The sequence below is a fragment of the Pleurodeles waltl genome, chromosome 3_1, assembly GCF_031143425.1.
Source record: "Pleurodeles waltl isolate 20211129_DDA chromosome 3_1, aPleWal1.hap1.20221129, whole genome shotgun sequence".
In the NCBI taxonomy this organism is placed as follows: domain Eukaryota; kingdom Metazoa; phylum Chordata; class Amphibia; order Caudata; family Salamandridae; genus Pleurodeles; species Pleurodeles waltl.
Window position 1 is genome coordinate 562,906,811 of NC_090440.1, and position 20,541 is coordinate 562,927,351.

The 20,541-nt window shown below is 45.8% G+C and overlaps 1 protein-coding gene across 1 annotated transcript in view; it reads right to left on the reverse strand.

Annotated features, from left to right (window-relative positions):
* Positions 1-20,541, reverse strand: part of CTSH (cathepsin H) — an 81,133-nt gene that overhangs the window by 45,490 nt on the left and 15,102 nt on the right. Inside the window, exon 5 of the mRNA XM_069222978.1 lies at positions 18,460-18,564. Coding sequence (XP_069079079.1) covers positions 18,460-18,564 — 105 coding nt within the window. The remainder of the gene's footprint in view (positions 1-18,459; positions 18,565-20,541) is intronic.

The following is a 20,541-nucleotide window of genomic DNA, read 5'->3' on the forward strand; positions in this document are numbered from 1 at the left end:
TAATGACAAAAAAACGTTGGGAAACGTGTTTCACGCAGACAGTCTTTCAGAGAACCGTAAAAATCTGTAAGATGACACTGGGCAAAGTGAGACCCACTGAGAGATGTGCAAAGAAGATAAGTTCAGATATAGAAACAGACAAGAGACAGATAGGCTTACCTTACCAGGGGAGGAGGGTGGGGGGGCTGGGACTGGGCAACAGTGAACTCTGCCCATGCCTTAATACGTCTCTCTTGTATTGTTTGACTGCCTTTTGTCTCGTGAGTAGCTGTCGGGTAAATTAGGCAAGCAGAACGATCACGCCTCATCCTCTGCCAGAAATAGCTGTGATTTTTTTCATTGGCACATGGTAAATTGGCCAAGAGACAAACCAAGATAAGAAAGCGTTCTACTTTACGTCCAACTCCATTAAAATAAATAAATAAATAAATGATTTACAAAGTAAGTCAAATAAGTGAGAGTGAGGGGGAGATACAAAGGAGAGAGACAGAGATTATAATCTGTTCTAAGGGTAAGAACAGACATTACTAGTTAGCAGATCACAACAGAAGAGGAAATTAGTTACTAAACAGCCCGTTTTTTTTCAAGGCCTTATGAGAAGAGAATTTGTGGGCCAATAGGGGTGGGGGGGGCTATTTTTGTTTCAGCTCTGCAAAGATCGAAGTATATGCCAAGCAGCTGCATGCTCCATGGACCTATTTACCAGGCTCGGAAGCGGCGTCCTGCAATTTACACTAAGCAACTCTGGAACAAGTGCATGAATCCACTGAGCTTTATTATTAAGATTTGTAACCCTAGACCGGTAGGTTTACACGAAGACCGTGCATAAAAACACGTTCGTATTTCAAATAAACTGCGAGTCTTTGGTATCAAGTTGCCGATTAAAAGAAAAACAAGCGCCAGTGTGTACACGCATCTGTATTGTGTAGGAAGCAGGTTGCTGCCGAGGCAGATGTCATCTTTTCACAACCAGATCTTTCTTTCAGTCTAGATTGGGCTGAAGCGAAGATAGCGCCATCTGCTGGTCATATTAGTGATGTGACGTGCTGGATACAGAGTCAGGGCAGCTGCCCGGGACTCAGTGGCCTTGGGAGCTGAGACCTAACAGGGAGTCTAATGGGTTGTGAATGAAAAGAAAAACACTCTGAAGGCTAGTGAGGGTATCGAGGTCCACAGAGGATGAACCAAGAGAATTTTAGCGCTAAAACTGAGGATATGAGGGCTAACATAGGTGCTGTGAGGGACGTTTTAGGGATTGTGGGGGCTGGCCAAGGGCTTTTACAATTATATAAGGGTCACTAAGGCTGGCAAACGGGCTCTTGGCATGCTGATGGACGACAGAGTTTGACTTTTGTGTATTGATAAAAGATTATAGGTCTGGAAGGAAACTTAGATAAGGACTAACTGCTAAGCCTCTATGTTGTAAAGCCTCTTCCAAACTTCACATAAATAAAATGGTATGGACAGATTTATAGACTTTTTGGAAGCTATTGATACATAACTCAGAAGAGGTACTTAGGATTTGCAAAGATATTATTTTTAATGGCAATTCTCTTTTTATACAGCTAGTTACATACAGAAGTCAGCAATTAGTCACCATATCGTCCTCCTGTTTCAACACCCTTTGCATGCTACGGAAGACCTTCATATGGATTCCCTTAGAAACCAGAAAAAACAGTCACCCATGCACTCATCAGCAGCAGCTGGACTACTGCAATGCCCTCTACGCTGGTACCACAGACAAGCTTCAGCAAAAACTCCAGCGAATCCAGAACGCAGTCGCATATCTCATCCTCAACCTCCTCCGCCAAGAACACATCTCTGCTCACCTCAGATCCCTTCACTGGCTGCCCATCAGCAAAAGGGTCATCTTCAAAGTCCTTATCCACGCTCACAAATCCCTCCACAACACTGGACCAGTCTATCTCAACGAATGAGTAGACATCCATGCACCTACTCGACTTCTCCGCCCGCTGACCTCGCCATAGTCCCCCGCACCCAACGCACCACCCCCGCTGGCAGATACTTCTCCCACCTCGCCTCCAAGACCTGGAACTCCCTCCCCACCAACCTACGCAAGACCCAGGCACTCCTAACTTTCAGAAAGCACCTCAAGACATGGCTTTTTGAGCAGTAAACGGCAACCCTTTACCCCCTCCCCCCGCAGCACCTTGAGACACTATAGGGTGCGTAGCGCGCTTAATAACATTTTTGATTGATTGATTGATTAGTCATAGACTGAGACTTGAAGCCAACACGTGTTCCGCAACAATATTGGTTAAAGTGCTGCTCCATTAAGGCTTGTAACAATCATTTAAACATTTAAGTGAGCATAAAAAAGATTGTGACTGGAAAATTGACTATAAACAAGCAGGGAGCAATGAACAGGTAAAGTAGAAAAAGACTGATTCTTGAGAATGTAGGGATTAAAGAGGAAACAATAGGAAAAGGGAAGGAAAGCAACACTTAGAATATCACAACACATATAATATAATAATGAGTTCTTAATGCAATTACATTTCTTATGAAATATCACATTAGTTGGAAAAATATACAAAATTATCACTTCAAATGTTGTAAATGATTTTACATGATTTTTAGGTGGACACGATTTGTTAAACAAGTTATTAGGCGATATCAAGGAAATTGTATCTCTAAGAATGACTTGTTTGCAATTTGCTAGCAAAATATAGCCAAAATGTGGTCTTCGCAATTCAACAATTTAAAAGCAGCCTTAACAATTCGGTGTTAGAGTGGCAGTGGTAGCAACACACAGAAGAAAGGCGAGATATAGTACAGTTAAGGCGAGCAGTAACATAGAAATGAATATCTGTAATCAAGCCATTCACAACAGTTAGCAACAATAAGACGGGCAACAGCATCCGCTGTTTGAACACAAACAGGCTACATTTGGTCATTGTGAACAGAATATCGTGCAGGAGAGGGCTTGCTCAAGGAAGTAATGAGTTGTCATACAGAGACCAGCAGTGGGCTTAACTGATGGAGATTTTAGGGGCAGTTTTTAGAATATATCACTAATTTTGCTAATAACGTCGTGATTACCAGCCGACTAGTGAACAGACTCCATCAGTGAAGCAATTGTGAAAAGACAAAGGCTAGTTAATCACGTCTGAGATGCTGGTAGAATGTAAGTAGCAGTTGCTAAGTGAAAAAAGGGCAATGTTAGCATATTTGGTAAGGTATAAAATATTCTTACCAGTTCAGCAATATTGGGCACTACACTAAGGTTTATGGTAATAGTGGGGTATAGCAGGCAATAAGGTAAGTGGTGTGTCATATTTAGGTTACAGCACAATGCATGGTGGTGGACAAAAAGTGGGATAAAGTATGTGTCAACGCAAAATATCTGTATGACAAGCTGCAGGAAAGTGCCTCGTTTGACATGGTCTCGCCCCCACTTTTTGCCTAATTTCTGGTGCAATTTCGACTGAAAGTGTGCTGAGTTCCTGCTAACCAGGTCCCCAGTGCCAGATCTCTTTCCCCCCGAAACTGCACAGTCATTTTTCTCAATTGGCAAAACCTTTAGCACCCACTGTAAGTCCCTAGCAAATGGTACCCCTGGTGCCTAGGGTACTAAGGAGGATCCCTACGGACTTCAGCATGAATTGTGCCACCCTGAGGGACCCCTCACCAAGCCCCGACAGGCTACCATTGCAGGCTGAGTGTCTTGGTGCAAACAAAAGTGAAAACACAATATGGCACAAAGCCTGTGTGCCATGTTCCCTAAACACTGCATACAATATATGTAAGTCACCCCACTAGCAGGCACCCCTGAACCCTAGAGCTCAGATCCCAACTACCTCCAAAGAAAAGGACACAGAGGAGTTGCACCTGCAGAAGAGGGAAAAAAACAGCTGACTTGGTAGCAGCCCCAGTGGCCTGCCTGGTGAACTCAATGGATTATACCCAAAAAGATGACTCATCCTGCAGCTGAGCCTCCAAGAAACCCTTTCACAAAGACTCAGACACCCATGAGCAGCAGAGCTGATGTACACGACCGAAATGAAGTCAACTAACGGTGCCAGCAAGGTTCACCAGCTGTCCAGAATCTGATTCCACTCAGGTTTCACCCCTCCTGGACTTCCACAAGTTCCCTGCAGCCTCTTCACTCAGGCCCCCTCTCCTGTTGCCTTGTGGTGAGAGAAAAGCAGACAACTTAAGCAACCACAGCACCTGTTGCCCATGACTCAATCTGAGGGGGTGCCAAAAACATCCCCCGGACCCCATGAGTTCGAGTCCACCCTGGTTTCAACCCTGCTAGACTCCCCGACGATGTCTACAGCCTCAATACACAGGACCCCCGTCCGTGATTGCTCCCGGATGGAGAAACCAGACGCCTAATGACACCCCTGCATCATTTGCCCCCAGGCCCTGGAGAAAAGGTTCCTACATCCCTGAGCACCCCAAGTCTAAAACCTACCTGTTTTTTGTCCCTGACTAGATTCCTAGCCAGAGCTTGCAGCCTGTCTTCATGAGGACCAATTCCCATGGAAAACCATTGGGACCCCAGCACTTTGTTGCACCCCTGCACCTGACTGCCTCAGTGCTTCCTGCTGGTGTGGTAATGATCAGTGCACAGTACTCACCTTAACTCTCTGAGATTGGCTTTGTAAGTTAATGTTAACCCTATGTTTGCTGAACATTGTTTTCCTTCATAGGTTAACACTGAAGAACTCTAAAACTGCACTATCGATTTTTTTTTAAACTAAAAAGTTTTTATGTTTGAAACCATACATACCTTGTAACAGAGTTCTTGGGTTTAAAGTATATATAAACAAAAGTATTATTTTTCTAAATTGGTTTCAGATTTATTTTATGAGTGTGTGTGTCTCATTTATTGCGTCTGGAGTGGTTTTTGACCAAAAGTTCAGTGTGGCTGGGCTCTTGTCAGCAGATTATATTAATAGTGCATCTGTATAAATAAGAATACAATGGGTGGTAGAAAATAACTGCAACGTTGATTTCAGTTGTAAATCTATACATGGTGATGCATAGGTAAAAGTATTGGCATAAAGTTATGTGGAGCGGCTGGATTCAAGATTATTGTTATTAATATATAGCACTCCTCCCATTATACCAGTGCTTAGTCTGGTAAGTACAACTAGGCATCAGCCTTTCCACATTCAGCCTACCCTCAGCCCTCTGAAAGTCACCCTCTTTTTATAAATTATGGTGAGTGAGGGCCAAAGGAGGATCAAAGTTCTAGCTGTTGGTTTCTGTTGGCTTCCTGGAGGTGTTTGGGGACTAGTAGAGTTTCTGTGATGGTGGCTGTAGAATACCTCAATCAACCACAAAGTATTCTAAGACCTCAGGAGGGAGCACTTAGATATACTCATGGATGTGAATATCCTGGAATCATATCCATGAGCATGCACATTCATTTATTTTAAACCTTACCAGAGCACCCAAAATACAGGGTTGATTAGGTAGCCCCCTAGGTATTTTATATAATAAACAACTATCAAAGTGCTCCCTTGACTGAGCCCTGATTTTTACTGTACCAGGATGAGACCCGAATATGAACCATGGTACTAATATGGAGGGTGTGGATTTTTATTAACTATTACTCAACAATGTCATAGGCAATTTGTCTGAGGATACTTTTGTGTTTGATTAAGCTTGCTAGGACGGCAGTATACACAGGCTTTGTTGGGTCCCCTTTTTTAGGGTCGAGCGCGCAGAGCGCTCTGTCCCTGGTGTAATCTCTCTATGTGCTTTTACCCACGCCCATGTCACGCCCATCAGTTTGGTTGATTCCTGGGCTTGCCTTTCTAAATTCGCTTGCAGTCATTAGTGAAAGGCATGCACACGTCATGCCTTTCCCAGTGTTTAGCCCTCCTCGAGCGCACCAGCCAACTACTGAAAGCATATGAGGCTCAATGTTTTCTGTATGGTTTCTGGACTACTTTTTATGGGCGAGCGCAAAACGCTCCGTCCCATGCTGTAATCTCTCTTTGGACTTCCAACCATGCCCATGTCACGTCAGTCACTTTCATTGGTTTGTGGGCTTTTCTTTTAAAATCCACTTGCTTTCATTTGTGAAAGGCATGCATAGGTCATGCCTTTTCCGGTGTTTAGCCCAACTACACAGCACTGGTAAACTACTAAAAATGTAAGAGGCTCGATGTTTTCAGCATGGTTTCCAGACTACTTTATCTGTTTATTTTCCACGCAGTGCGATGGCGCTGCATTCTACATAGCGCAATCGCGCTGTGTTTTTTTTTCCTTTTAATTTGTGTGGCAAGAAAAGTCCGGTTAGGAGTTTACAACGCTAATAGCTCTAACTCGAGCAATTGCGAGACCCGTTGCATTGAAAATGCTTGTTCTTTTTATTTTGTAGGCTGCGCGATCTCGCTGGTCAGTAATCGAGCGCTTTGCATGACATCGACCCTGTTACATGGATAATTGCACTTTTGCCCGTTACATGGATAACTGCACTTTTGCCCATACATTTCACCGCAAGCAAACTTCTATTTCCTTTTGTGTGTCTACTTTGCGCTTATGGCGGCTGTCTGCTCGCTTACCTGAAACTGTTTTACTTTTCAGTTTGTGGCAAGAAACGTTCAGTTAGAAGTTTTAAAACACTAATAGCTCTAACTCGAGCAAACGCGAGACCCATTACATTGCAAATGCTTGTCTCTTTGTGGTGTAGGTAGGAGGCAGGCTTTCTATGTAGTATGCAAAACTAGGCACACTGTGCAGAAAGTCAGGGCAACCACACAGAACACCTAATGCTCTAATTTTTATGGTAGCTTGGTCGAGCAGTTAGGCCAATGGAGAAGTGCAAAACATTTGTTGTACTCACAGTATTATCAATAAAGCAAGACACACTCAAAGGAATAACTCAAGACCAAATTACAAAAATACTTCAGATTTTTTATAACTTTTTTAAGGCCAAGATCATCAAAATTGGGTAAGTACTTTTTAAGTTATGAATTTTCAAAGATTAGAAAATGTCTGGTTTCTGTGCATACACACCATAGGAGTCAATGGCAGAAATATTAAAAATACATATAAAATCAGGCAAAATGTTTAGCAATGTCTCCTTTTTGCTTTTAGACCAAAGTCATCAAGAAGTCCTGTGAGCCAGCCGGAGGAGTTTGGGTAGTTCCCGGTTTTGACAGGAAGAGCTGCTGAAAGGTTATTGGAGCTGGTGCAGGACCACTATGGGGGACCACTTGGAGATGCAATGCACAGGTGGACTTCAAGCGAGTCCGGTGGGTCTCCTTGGAGTGTAGAGGTCACAAGGGGTGGGGGACCCTTATATCACAGCACGTTCTCCTGTTCAGGGCCCAGGGAGGCTGGGTGCAGAGCAGGTAGATGAGCCAAGAGCTGTTTGCAAAGGTGCCCTTGAAAGCAGGAAGGAGGACACTTTGATGGTCACTTGCAGGTCAGCAGGGCTAGTCTGGTGGGTGGTTTTGATGGCTTCTGAAGTTCCTCGACTCGGGCTTCCTCCTGGTCCCTTTGGAGTCCAGTGTGGACTTTGCTTCTTGGTGTCCGACGTTGAGTGACCAGTACTTGGGCTATTGCACAGTTCAGCCACTGGAGGGCGCAGTGCCACCAAACGTGGCACACTTGCAGGGTTTGTCCTCTTAGTCTGTCGAGTGTAATTTGGTCTGGCTACCGTGTCCGGTTGCTTGGTCAGCAGCCAGTCAGTAAACTGGACTTCACTGTTTTTTGTTGCAAAAGAGTGATGCCTTCACGAGGGAGCTCTTCGAAGATTTTCAGAACAGTAAAGGTCCTCATTCTTTTTTTAAAACTGCCCTAGCAACCCCTCAGCGGCGATTGTCGGATCCTGGGTGCAGCAGCAGGGTTTGGAGCATTTTTCTTGGTGCAGCAGGAATGCAGTTCTAGTGTCTTAGGTCTTCTTTGTTGCTGGCCTTCTTGTGTCCTTGGAATCTGATCTGCAGGTCTAGGGGCGCCCACTAAATACTGCATTTAGTGGGCGTTTAGAGGAATAGCTAGTAGTGACTAATAGGTCATCTACCTTAGGGTGGCTACACCCACTATGTGACCACTTCCTCTGGGCAGAGGTCACTTCCCTATCCCTGATAAGCTATTTTCCTACCATGCAAGATGGACTAAAATGAAATGGAGAGGCCACCTCGCATGCAACACCTTAGGGGTGGTGGAAGATGGGGGTGGGCACTCCTCCTGCCCTTTATGCCTTTTCCTGCCATTGCGCCTGCCAAATGTGGGGCTTTGCAGTGGGGGCAGCCATCTGCTGCTAGCAGCAGGGCTGGGGGTCGATTTTCAAAGGTGATAAGCCCTTTGAGGCTCATAGGTAGGCCTGTGCACATTCCTGTGGGAGGAGGTGTAACACCTCTGCCCAGGAAGGGCTTTGTTCTCTGGACATAGAGAGCACAGGTTCTCTCCCCAGGGTTCCAGAATCTTGTCTGGTGGTGGCAGGCTGCTTGTGACCAGCCCGCAACCATGCCAGGGTAGTCTGCCTTTTCAGGGGGCACCTCTAAGGTGGCCCATGGGTAAATTTTGCAATAAATCCAATACTGGTACCGGTTTGGATTTATCATTCTGAGTTGTTTGATACCAAACAATCTAGGGTGCAGAGTGGCCATCGTGTAGCTGTGAAACTCGTATTGACCAGTGCCCAGCACATGCATGTAAAATGGCTGCTCTGTTCCCTTACTATGTCCCAGGTTTGGCAAGGACACAGTGGGGGCATATTGCTCATGCATCTATGCCCACACATGCAGTATAGTGCACCCTGCCTTATGACTGAAACGCCTGCCAGAGGGGTGACTTACCTATATTGCATGCAGTGTGTAGTGGACAGGTCCTACAGGCTGTGTGCCATGTCAGTTTTTCATTTTAGGATTGCACCAGGACACTCAGCCTGCAATGGCAGTGCTGGGTGCACTTGGATGTCTGGTCCCTATTGGCGGCAAATCTGTGCTGCTGCCCTCAGGGGCCTACCCTTAGTACCCCATGACCTGGGTACCTAAGTACCATTTACAAGAGACATATATTGGCAGCTAAAGGTGTTGCCAGTTGTGACAATATTTTTACCATTTTTAGGTGAAGAACACTGGCACTGGGGACGTGGTTAGCAGGTACCTAGTGCACTCCAGTCCCAGTTGCATTCAGAAGACAGGAATAAAGTGGAGGATACTGCAGCAAGGGGTCAGTTTCCCACATGTGGCTGTAGAATAGCTTCCAATTGGTTCAAGCCTGGGTTGAGATCTCTTAGTGATGGCCCATCTTCAAACACTAGATGAGGTGATATGTGGGCAACCTATGAGCCCATGACAGCCACTAGATGAACAATAATGGCAGGTTTCATGCCCTGTTAATGTTACTGAGAACAGATCAAGGACTCATAATAGCCAGCTGAAGAGGCCAAGGGTGTGAATGGCCTGCACTGGAGAAGTGAGGAGTGACAGAAGAGGTCTGAGGGATTACCAATACCCAGGTAGCAGTCCCTCCTCTGACACCTGTGCAGGTACCTGTGCCCAACCTCCCTACTGGATAAACCTTTTGCGAATTCTAGAATAGACACTTGCTTGCGCTGCCTCTCCAGCACAGGCATAAAAGGCTGTGTATAGGATTCCCGACTCCCACGACTGCCTCCACACACTGTTTAGGTCAGAAGGCCCCCACAGTAAGTCCCTGACCTCTGGCTTAGCTTTTGGTGAACTCATCTTTACCTGTTCTGTCTGTAAGGTATGTTTCCATTGCTGCTGCTGCCTATGCTATACCTGTTGTGTGTTTCATGAAAAGCTAGCACTGAAGGTGCCATTCAGTACCTGTTCTTTGTGTGCTTGGGAAAGGTCTTGCCTATCCATTAGGTGTAAGGGAAGCTTCCACTGCTCTACTCTGTTGGCTGTTTTTTTTAACTCTTAAAAGTTTCATTTGAAAAAGAACAAAAAATATGGAAAAGTAGGTGAGACACAACCAAACAATAGTGTGAACCTCCAAATATATGCTGAATGCATACTGCAGGAGCCATATGGAGAAACAGTACCTTACACTTTGGGTTGGACTGTATATAAAAGTATGGATTTACATTTAAAAAAATGACTTTATGTAAACAAAAGATGAAGCAGACTTAGAATGTGGAATGTTGATGGATCTCTTCACCCGCCCTTGCTTAATGTGAGCATTGCAGTATCCTGAACTGCTTTATATAAGTATTGCAGTATTCTGAAGAGGTATGGAAATCTGGGATACCATCATCACCTATGGTCCGGACATCGCCTTCATCACCGAAACATGGCTGAATCCTCCTCAAACCCCAACATCGCCATGGCCACACCTGATGGCTACAAGATGATACACAGAGACTGCACCAACAAACATGGTGGCGGCATCGCCATTATCATTAAGTAAACCATCCATTGCACCATCACCAATGACGACCCAACCCCCTTTATAGAACACCTCAACTTCCGACTCCAGACCAATGCACCCTCGTCTACAGACCCCCGGGACCACGCCCATCCTTCTGTGATGCCATCGCCAACTTCATCGCCCCTCTCACCATTAACTCCTTCCACTACATCCTACTCGGCGATCTCAATTTCCACCTCAGCGACACTAACAACACCAACTCTACCTCCCTCCTGGAGAACCTAGCAACATCAGCCTCACTCAACTGGTCACTGAACCCACACACAAAGCCGGACACATACTGGAGGCCATTTTCACTTCCAGCAACAGAATCAAAATCACCCACATCACAGCACTCACCTACATCGACCACAACATTGTCCATTTCAACATCTCCAATGCCCAGTATACCATCTCCAAGCACCACAGCACCCCCTACCAAAGATGGAGCAGGGTCACCGAGGACCTATGGATACAGGCCCTAGGCAACTGACAACCTGAGCCCACAGCAGATCTCAAACAGGCCGTCCAGAACTTCACCGCCTGGATCACCAAATGCACTGTAGCGTCGCCCCACTAAAACCTGCCAAACCTAACAACACCTCCAGGCATGCTAGATGGTACACTACTGAGCTTAGAAACACCAAATGCAACTGGTAGTTACCCGAGAAGCGCTGACTCATGTCTAAGGACCCCTTCAACAGAGCCACTCACAAGGCAGCCCTCAGCGACTACCACCACATCAAGGCAGCCAAGAAAGAAGCAATCTCCACCTGCATCAACACCACAGCCGACCACACTAAAGAACTCTTCAGAATCGGCAAGGAATTCTCCAACCCAACAGCCACAGAGACCACCAGCCACCATCCCAAGAACTCTACAACACCCTCTCAGATTACTTCCACAGCAAGATCACCACCATCTACAACAACTTCGACCCCCAACCCACCACCTTAAGCCTAGAAAACCTCTTGCAACCAGCAAACACCAGGAGCACGATAACCACCTCATCCCCAATCACCACGCAGACCATCTCAGTCATCATGTCGTCCGTCCACTCTGGGGCACCCACCAACTCCTGCCCGCACCGGCTCTTCAACCTCAGAACCAACCCCATCAGTATGGATCTAACGAGCATCATCAACACCTCCACGGCAACCTTTCCTTAATGGTTGGAAACACGCAGAGGTCAGACCCCTTCCTAAAAAAGCCCTCCACCGACCCCAGTGACCTAAAAAATTACAGACCGATCTCCCAGCTCCCCTACTCAGCCAAAGTACTTGAGAAAGCCATCAACAATGAGCTCACCGAATACCTGGAAGGAAACTACCTTCTTAACGACTCACAACTGGGATTCGGGCCAACCATAGCACCGAGACCATATTGATCGCCACCACTGACAACATCAGCGCCCTCCTCGACCAAGGAGTAAGGGCAGCCCTAATCTTCCTAGACCTCTATGTTGCATTTGATACAGTCTCCCACAACACTCTCCTCAACAGACTCCACAACATCGGAATTCAGAAAAACACCCTCAAGTGGATCACCTCCTTCCGCTCAGGCCGCACTCAGAGCATCCACCTTCCTCCCTTCACCTCTGCACCCAAGAACATCACATGCGGCCTACACCAAGCATCCTCCCTCTGCCCGACCCTGTTTAACATCTACATGACCCTCCTCGCAGACATCATCAGATCTCACGGTCTCAACATAATCTCCTACGCCGATGACACTCAACTGATCCTCTCACTCACAGAGTCCCCCTCAGTGGCAAAACCATCTTCTGCAACGCCATGACCAATGTAGCATTTTGGATGAGAGACAGCTGCCTCAAACTAAACTCTGACAAAACCGAAGTCCTGATCTTCGGGAAGAACACCTCCACATGGGACCATGGCCGGTGGCCAGCAGAATTCAGACCAACACCTGCTCCATCAGACTCACTCACACCCTCAGCATCATCATTGACAGCCGACTGTCCATGAAATGACAAGTAACCTCAATCCCCTCCTCGTGCTTCTACACTCTCAGCATGCTCTGTAGAATTTTCAAATGGATCCAAACTAACACCAGAATGACCATCATGCACACTCTTGTCACCAGCCACCTCCACTACTACAACACTTTCTAAGCCAGAGTTTCCACCTAGCTCCTCAAAAGACTCCAGACAATACAGAACACCGCAGCCAGACTCAACCTGGACCCCCCCTAAGCGTACTAGCATCATCCCGCACCTCAGAAACCTCTACTGGCTCCTGATCCAGAAGAGATGCCAGTTCAAGATCCTCACACTAGCGTACAAAGCTCTACACAACCAAGGACAGCCCTACATCAACCATCGACTTAGCTTCCACATTCCAGCAAGACACCTTCACTCCGCCTTGGTCACCTTCACACACATCCTGGCATCCATTGCAGCCGCAGTGGAGGCTACCCCTTTTCTTACATCCCAGCCAAGTCCTAGAACAACATCCACCTCCACCTTTGAGGAGCGGTGGATTTCATAAGGAGACTCAAGAAGTGACTCTTTGACGGAGACACCGCACCCTCAGCGCCCAGATACCCTTAGGGGTGATAGTGCTGTCCTTTACAAATGAGAATGATTGATTGACTAATTGATTGATGCATAATGGTAGCCTGAGTGTTTTCCATTGAGTGGCACTGAATAAGTATATAAGTTGCCTAAAGAAGATCTATGTTTATAGACATTATGTAGGTGTAGGTTCTACTTAATATTTCATGGTAGTTTGCATTGCTGTATGTTTGTTCTAGTAGGTTAATTGAGTGAAATTGTGTATACAAGATATTGTCTGCACTTCTTGTAAAGCACAGCCTCGCCCACCAGGTAATACCTAATAACTTCTAATATGAAATACCTGCAGTCTTCAACTTCAACCTTTGAACATTTGTCATGTTACAACACTTGAGGGGGACACTACTTTAATTTTTGTTTTTTTACCCACCGGTGTTTTGGCATTTGCGTCAAAAGTTTTGAAGACCACTACTTTGGAGGCTGCAAGGCACCTGGTTTGATGTTCTGTCCACCGATGCCTCAGTGAGATGTACCCAGATTATGCATTGTACCAGGCCTTTCTAACACTGCACTTCACTGATCCATGAATTGTCTGCTGGTCATAGCACAGTCAGTTAGTTTTCTTCTTCTAATCCAGTATATAAAAAGGCAAGAGGAAAATATACTAGACCCCCAGGTACACCAAGTTCACAAGGATTAATTCATAGCAGGATAAGACTTATTTGTTTAATTTATTTCCTCTTACTTAGGTTCTCTCTCTTTGCACTTACAACCAATGCTCTTGCACCAAAAGTAACTTCCAAGAAGCGTGAAATTCACTACCTGCAGTGACTGCAAGAAAACCTCCTTCACCTAGATTCTAGCCTGGAGCATGGTTCTACAGTTGGGTGCACACACTATAAGGGTTCCAGCCCTGATTACAAAAGGGATACTGCTTGCATATACAGGCACTTGGACTGTGTTTTGTTCTCTCCACTCTAGTGACTGAATGGCAGGTTGTTAATAAGTGAATAGTTTGCAATGGTTTGATAGCCCACTCTCCAGGACTTTTATCACCCTGTTACCCAGTTACAGGCAAGACCTTTAGAAAGAGAAAAAGGCACATTAACGATCAGTATAGCCTAAATTAGAATGGCTATGGTGCTGTTAGAACATTCTACTCAGTCGAGGTAGAATGTTTTAAGTTAAACAGGAAGAAAAAGAAAGAAAAGCGTTGGAGTATTGGAGCAGAAGATCTATTTCAGACATTGTTGGCCCTCTGACCCTCTATTATATTTGGTGAAGCTCCCAACATTCCAGGTGTTTTCATTTACAGTTTCATACATGCAAGACATGTGTCTAAAAAGCCAGAAAACCAGGGGCGTTGTCCCCCATAGTCAGGCCATCCTGCACTGACTGATGCTGCTGCACTGGGCTTACTGACCTTCCAGAACCACAGCTTGTAAGAAAAACTTAAATGGCTAATAGCTGCTACATACTGTGCCTCCTCCCAATTCAGTATTTTCAGTGAAGGAGTATCTGGTCAATGAGAACTCTAAAGTTAATCCTGCCATGGAGGTGTTCAGTATGCCGCTAGAGGTGAACGACAGGTGGTAGTCCCACAATTCCAAATGTCATTCTTTCAAGCTCCTGTACTCTGTTGTCAAAGGAATATTTATGAACAACAGACATTTAAAAGCAACATAAGTCTCAACGCCCACTCTTCCCTCTTGTAAGGAAGTTTCATATACAGATGCTGAATTCTTCACACCCTTATCCTTCTCCAGTAAGTGTCTGGGGCTAAGAGATTACATCAAGTGGATGGCTAGCTAGCATCTCGCATCGGCATCTTAAGTTCCAAACTTTGGCAATCATGCTGCTAAACCACTGGGAAAGGAGGCCAAAGTTAGAGTTTCTCATTGCCCTGGTGGGGAATTGTACCAGTGCTCCCATCAAGACTGAAAATTAGGGATTTATTTCTGCAAAAAATAAACAAATACATAAATGTCCCTGTGTGCCGTGCACATTTCAGCCGTTTTCCTGCTCGCAACACTCATGGCGATCATGGAAAAATCCTGTTACTGTGGTGAATGGCTGCCAACTAGGGGTTTCCTACAGTGGAGCGAGCTGAGGCTCTGCTGTCAGAAACTCAGCTGTTCCTCTGAATCTGAACAGGGCAGGGAACATGATTCTTGTTGATTTATAAAAGAGTACCTTATTAACAACCTCTCAAAAAAGACAATGGCCTGAACTAGAAGAATATGGAATCAACTAAATGCTGGCACAGCCGCCATCTGTGCCTGCAGCAGTTTAGCCATCCAGTTTCGAGGCCAGATATCTTGCTGGCAGAAACAAACTTGCAGTGATAACCCTGCCAAAGATGGCAACAGTGCAGCTACCGTATCTAGAGTGGTAGATAAGGCAATATGTTTGACAGAGTTAGCAATGAAAGACCACAGTGCATGTGGAGGCAGACATTCATTTAAAGTTGAGTAAGGCATCATTTTCAAGCTGAGAAACACATCCTAACACGTGAAGGAGACAAGATGTGTGGCACTGACTGTGTATACCCCCTGCAAGGGTACATTATAGCATTTATATTAGGTGGCAGAGGTTCAGCCATCTTACCCGTGGAGTATCGTAATTTAGGTGGCCATTATGACATTGGTGGGCAAAACCGCCTACCGCCACGGTGACGGCCGCCAACATACCGCCACTGTGTCTACCATCTGTCCGCCATATTATGAGCACTGCCTGACTTCTGCCACAAGAAGGGCGGAAATCCGGCAGTGTTCATGGTGGTGGACGGTGGTAAGCTGGCGCTGCTACCACCAGCCCCACCATTCCAGTAGAACGCCGCCAGTTGTATTATGACAAGTAATATGGCCTGGCGGTGTTCTGCTGGCGGGGTGCTGCTGGCGGTAGCAGTGCCCCTTCCCGTTCCCTGCCGGAAGACCTCCTGCCTCAAGGTAAGTCGGGCTTCCGACAGGGGAGGGGTTGGGATGGTGGGGGGTGTTGTGTGTGTGTGTCTGAGTGTGTGCCTGAATGTGTGAGTGAGTGTGTGAATGCGTCTGTGTGTGTTTTGTTGTTTGCGTGGTTGTATGTGTGTGAGTGAATGTATGTGAATGTATTTAAGAATGGTGAAGTGAGTCTGCATGTCAGTGTGATCGTTGTAAGAATGTGTGTGAGCATGTCTGGATGCATGCGTGTATGAATACGTGCATGCCAGTGTGTCTATGAATGCATGTGTGCCACTGTGAGTGATTAGGAGTATGGGTGGTGCGTGTCTGAGGGTGTGTGCGTGTATGGGGGATGAGGGTGTGTGTGTGAGGATCAGAGGGGGTGTGCGTGTGAGGATCGGAGGAGGGTGGAGGGGTGTTTTGATGGAGGAGGTGTGGGGGGTGTCAGGTGAGTGTTGGGGGAGCCGCCTACCGGTGACAGGGAAGGAATTTCCTGTCACAGGTAGGGCCTACTGCCATGGTTTTCATGGTGTTGCTAACGCCACGAAAACCATAGTGGTGTGCAGGCTCATAATGCCGCCGGCGGTACTGTGCCGGCTGCCGGGCTAGAGATACACATGGAGATACATGGCGGTATGATTGGAGAAGTGGCGGGTTGGCTGCAGCCAACCCGCCAATCTCATAATGTGGCAGTACCGCCAGCCTGATGGCAGTCATACCGCCACATTAACACTCTCCAATGGGGTCATAATGACCCCCCTAAACTCCATTGTTACACTTCAATTGGTGCACAGAAATACATTTATTTCTGACATTACATTTACTGTGTGCTTTAATATTATTAACATGAGTGCATACATAAATGCATTAATGAAATGTAACCACTGAAAGACTGAAGCTTTATAAACGTGCACACTAATGTTCATTTAAAATTGCCTACATGTATTCATTATTCATGTTTTACATTTATATTGTCGCACATGTTAAAGCAACATGTAGTTACTTATTTGCATTTCCATTCATTATGAAAGTTTAACCTGCATATGTATAACCATATACTTGAAATGCACATTAAATGTTTAGTTAGTCATCCTGACTACAGGCTTTAATTTTGGAATGTGTTTTGTTTGGATAGTGTGTTCACTTTCTTTACAAGTGTGTCTCAAGGCCTTGTTAGTGAGAGAAAAGGAGTACTGTCTTATGTATTAGTTGTTGATAGCAAGGTCTGGCAAAACAAGTCTGTCAAGAGACGCAAAGTTTTAATGAGCAGCTGAAGACTCCTATTCATCGTGCATCTGGAACATGGGATGCTTAAGGTCGCAGAGACTGTCAGAGTTTCGTGGGATGAGAAGTCTAGGTGATGTTACCATTTATGAGATGGATAAAACCCTCATTGGCCCTTGAAGGTGAGGTGAAAATTCCACTGATGTTGAAGGTTCTGTTTGTTTACTGCTTACGCTCTTAGATGTTAAGGCAGACTACACTTAACCTTCTGAAGCCTTCACTATGCTGAAACCTACTCGAATTTCCAAATTTCCCTAAGACTTCTTTCAACCCAGTTTGAAGTCTTTATTCCAACTATCCTCATTTCCAACTTTGAACTCTGACTAGATGATTTTAGAATAATTTCATGTTTAGAAGAGAGAGCAGGAGTTTCTTTATGTAAAACCTATTTCTAGTTCTCTGTTTCTGTATTGCTGTGGTTGTTACTGCTTTGTATCTTAATTTGTTGAGACTAAATTGATTGCGATATTTCAGCTGTAATCTTGTATCTTTTTAACATTTTCATGACTTGCAAATATATATTGGATTGGTTGTGAATAAAATACCAACCTTAATTGCCGATTCTTGGTCCTTATTGTGTGGCCAAATGGACTTCACAGAAAATCTAAATTGTTTAATATTGTTGATTCCCTCATTGTCACCAACATAAAAAGATCGGTCAGATGAAAGATTGTAAATCCCGCTTCTGCACACTCTCACTTACACATTGGTGTAATTTCATTCTATTCAATCAGTAAAACTCTAAATCAGCCACACTAAAAAGCCCTTTTGAAACAACACAAATCAGTTAATACATCATATTACTTGACGGGGTTTTGTGATCCACTAACGTATTTGATTAACTTTCCACGTGCTCACTAAAATAGCCAACATCCATTATGTAGCTGCTGTGGTTTTGGCATAGGCCGTTCATTGACAAAAAGTGAAACCTGTAAGTATAAAGTGGAGTATGTGCAAGTATATTGTTTGTTGCAGCTGCATAACCAGATTTACCAATATCAGTCAGTTGTGTCCTCTCTTGAGTAGAGTCAGACTTGTGCCTTCTAAGTTCTTTGTCTCCGCCACTAACATTCTGTTTACCTGCACATTTACTAGATGGTACTCACATTCCACAGTACCAACAGTACTCCTCTAACTCATGTTACTTAGCTACTCTCAATATCTGCTATGCCTGTTACTATCCCTTTCTATTGACAAGTCCCTTCCTTGTGTCCAGACCTTACTATGCCACTATACAAAAGCAATATTTCAGACAGCCTTTTTGACACGCCTTTCTTTTAACCTCAGGCCTGGCTGCCTAAGATCACACAAGACTTGTCTCACTTACTCACATACCTGGTTCTTCACTGGGGTCACAAAATTCCCTTTTTTCCTCCAGTCCATTGAGTCTGGATACTGCACACTCCTGGGAAGGTGCTTTCCTCCTGTGGCTGAGCAGTTCTAGGAAATAAAAGTTTAATTAGAATTCTGAAATCGATGACTCAAAAATACCAAATTCCTCTGTGGACAAAATTACATTTACTTAAGGGCAAGGGATAGGGGATAAGCACCTTGATACCAAGTCTGCACTTGCCTGTGGTTTCCAGTTCCTGCTTGTTCCAAACAATCCAGTGACACCGCAGCTCCCTGGGTTTTCCCGACCAGGTTTTCCAACTCACCATTCTTCCTGCCAACTGAAGCCCCGCTCACCCCTGGACCTACTTAATGCAGGCTGCTGTGCCACATAACAGAAGTGCACAGCAGGTGTGCCAAAGTCAAGCCCTTCTGTGCCTGTCCACGTTTGGACCACACCCAGCGCCACAACCCCTGGCCCTCCCTCCCCCTGAAGATACACCATCGCTGAGCTCTATACCCTCAAACCTGGACGTGGCAACAAACACTGCCACTGCGTCAACCCACACTTTACATTAGGACCTTTCATCTGCACCCACTGACACTTCACCTGCCACAGCACACACACCAGCCCACTAACCAGTCCCACCCCAAACACCAACTCGCATGTTCCCTTCTCAACACACGCTCACTATGTAACCACTCCACCAAATTATAGGATCTCATTGCCACCCTTGCACCCAACATCGTCTTCCTCACCGAGACCTGGCTCAACCTCACATACACCCTAGACATTGCCACAGCACTCCCTAGCGGATATAAAATTACTCACCAGGACCGCACCAAAAAGCTGGGAGGAGTAACAGCCATTACACACAAGGAGACCATACAGTGTACGACCACCACAGTCAACACCCCCATGGAACATCTCAACTTCAAGCTCCACACGGACGACAAAACAACTATCAGAGGCACCATCACATACTTACCTCCAGGCCTGCACTCCAGCCTCTGCAACACCATTGCAGACTTCAGTGAGCCGCTAGCTAAGAACTCCAAGGACTATATCTTCCCCGGCGACCTATATTTCCACATCGACGACACCAATGACAACAACAATGCACACGTCCTCTACAACCTCGGATTGACCCAGATCGTCCACGACCCTACATGCACCGCAGGGGACACGCTGGACCCTATTTTCACCTCCAGCAACTGAGTCAAATACAGCCATGTCACAGAACTCACATGAACCGATCACTCCATCGTCCACTTCAGCATCTCCAGGCCCCGCACCTCCACCCACAAGATGACCAGCGCCACCAACCTCGAACAGGGAGTGAAAAACGTTAAAGCTTGGATCACCAATTGCGCCGACAGCATCTTTCCCATCAAGAGCAACACCCAGAGAACATCCTCCAAAACAGCCAACTGGCACATCCAAGAACTCAGAACAGCGAAACAAGACAGCAAACAGCTGGAGAGGGGTTGGTGCGGCAGCAAGGACACCTCCAACAGAGCAGCCTTCAAGACCTCGCTCAACATCTACCACTGCCTGCTGAGGGCAACAAAGAAGACAGCTTTTGCCATACGCATCAAAACCAGAGCCAGCAACACCAAGGAACTTTTCAACATAATTAAGGAATTCTCTAACCCGGCTGCCAGTGAAAACAACATCACACACTCATAGGAGCTGTGCAAAAACCTTGCCCCCTTCTTCCATGACAAGATCGCAACCATATACAGAAACTTCGAACCCCAGCCTGCACGTACGGACTTTCTCGACAGATATGCCACCACAGTAATCGACATGAACCACATGCTGACCACGTGGAACATCCTCTCCACCCAGGAAATCACCTCCACCATTAAATCCATCCACTTGAGTGCTCCCACAGACCCATGCCTGCACCACATCTTCAACCTTGAAAACCAAAGGATCTGCCAGGAACTCATCACCCTGCTCAACACCTCTTATCACCGCTGCAACATTTCTCAACAGCTGGAAACACACTGAAGTCAGACCACAACTCAAAAAACCCTATGTCAACCCCAGCAAACCCCAAAACTACCAGCCAATGTCTC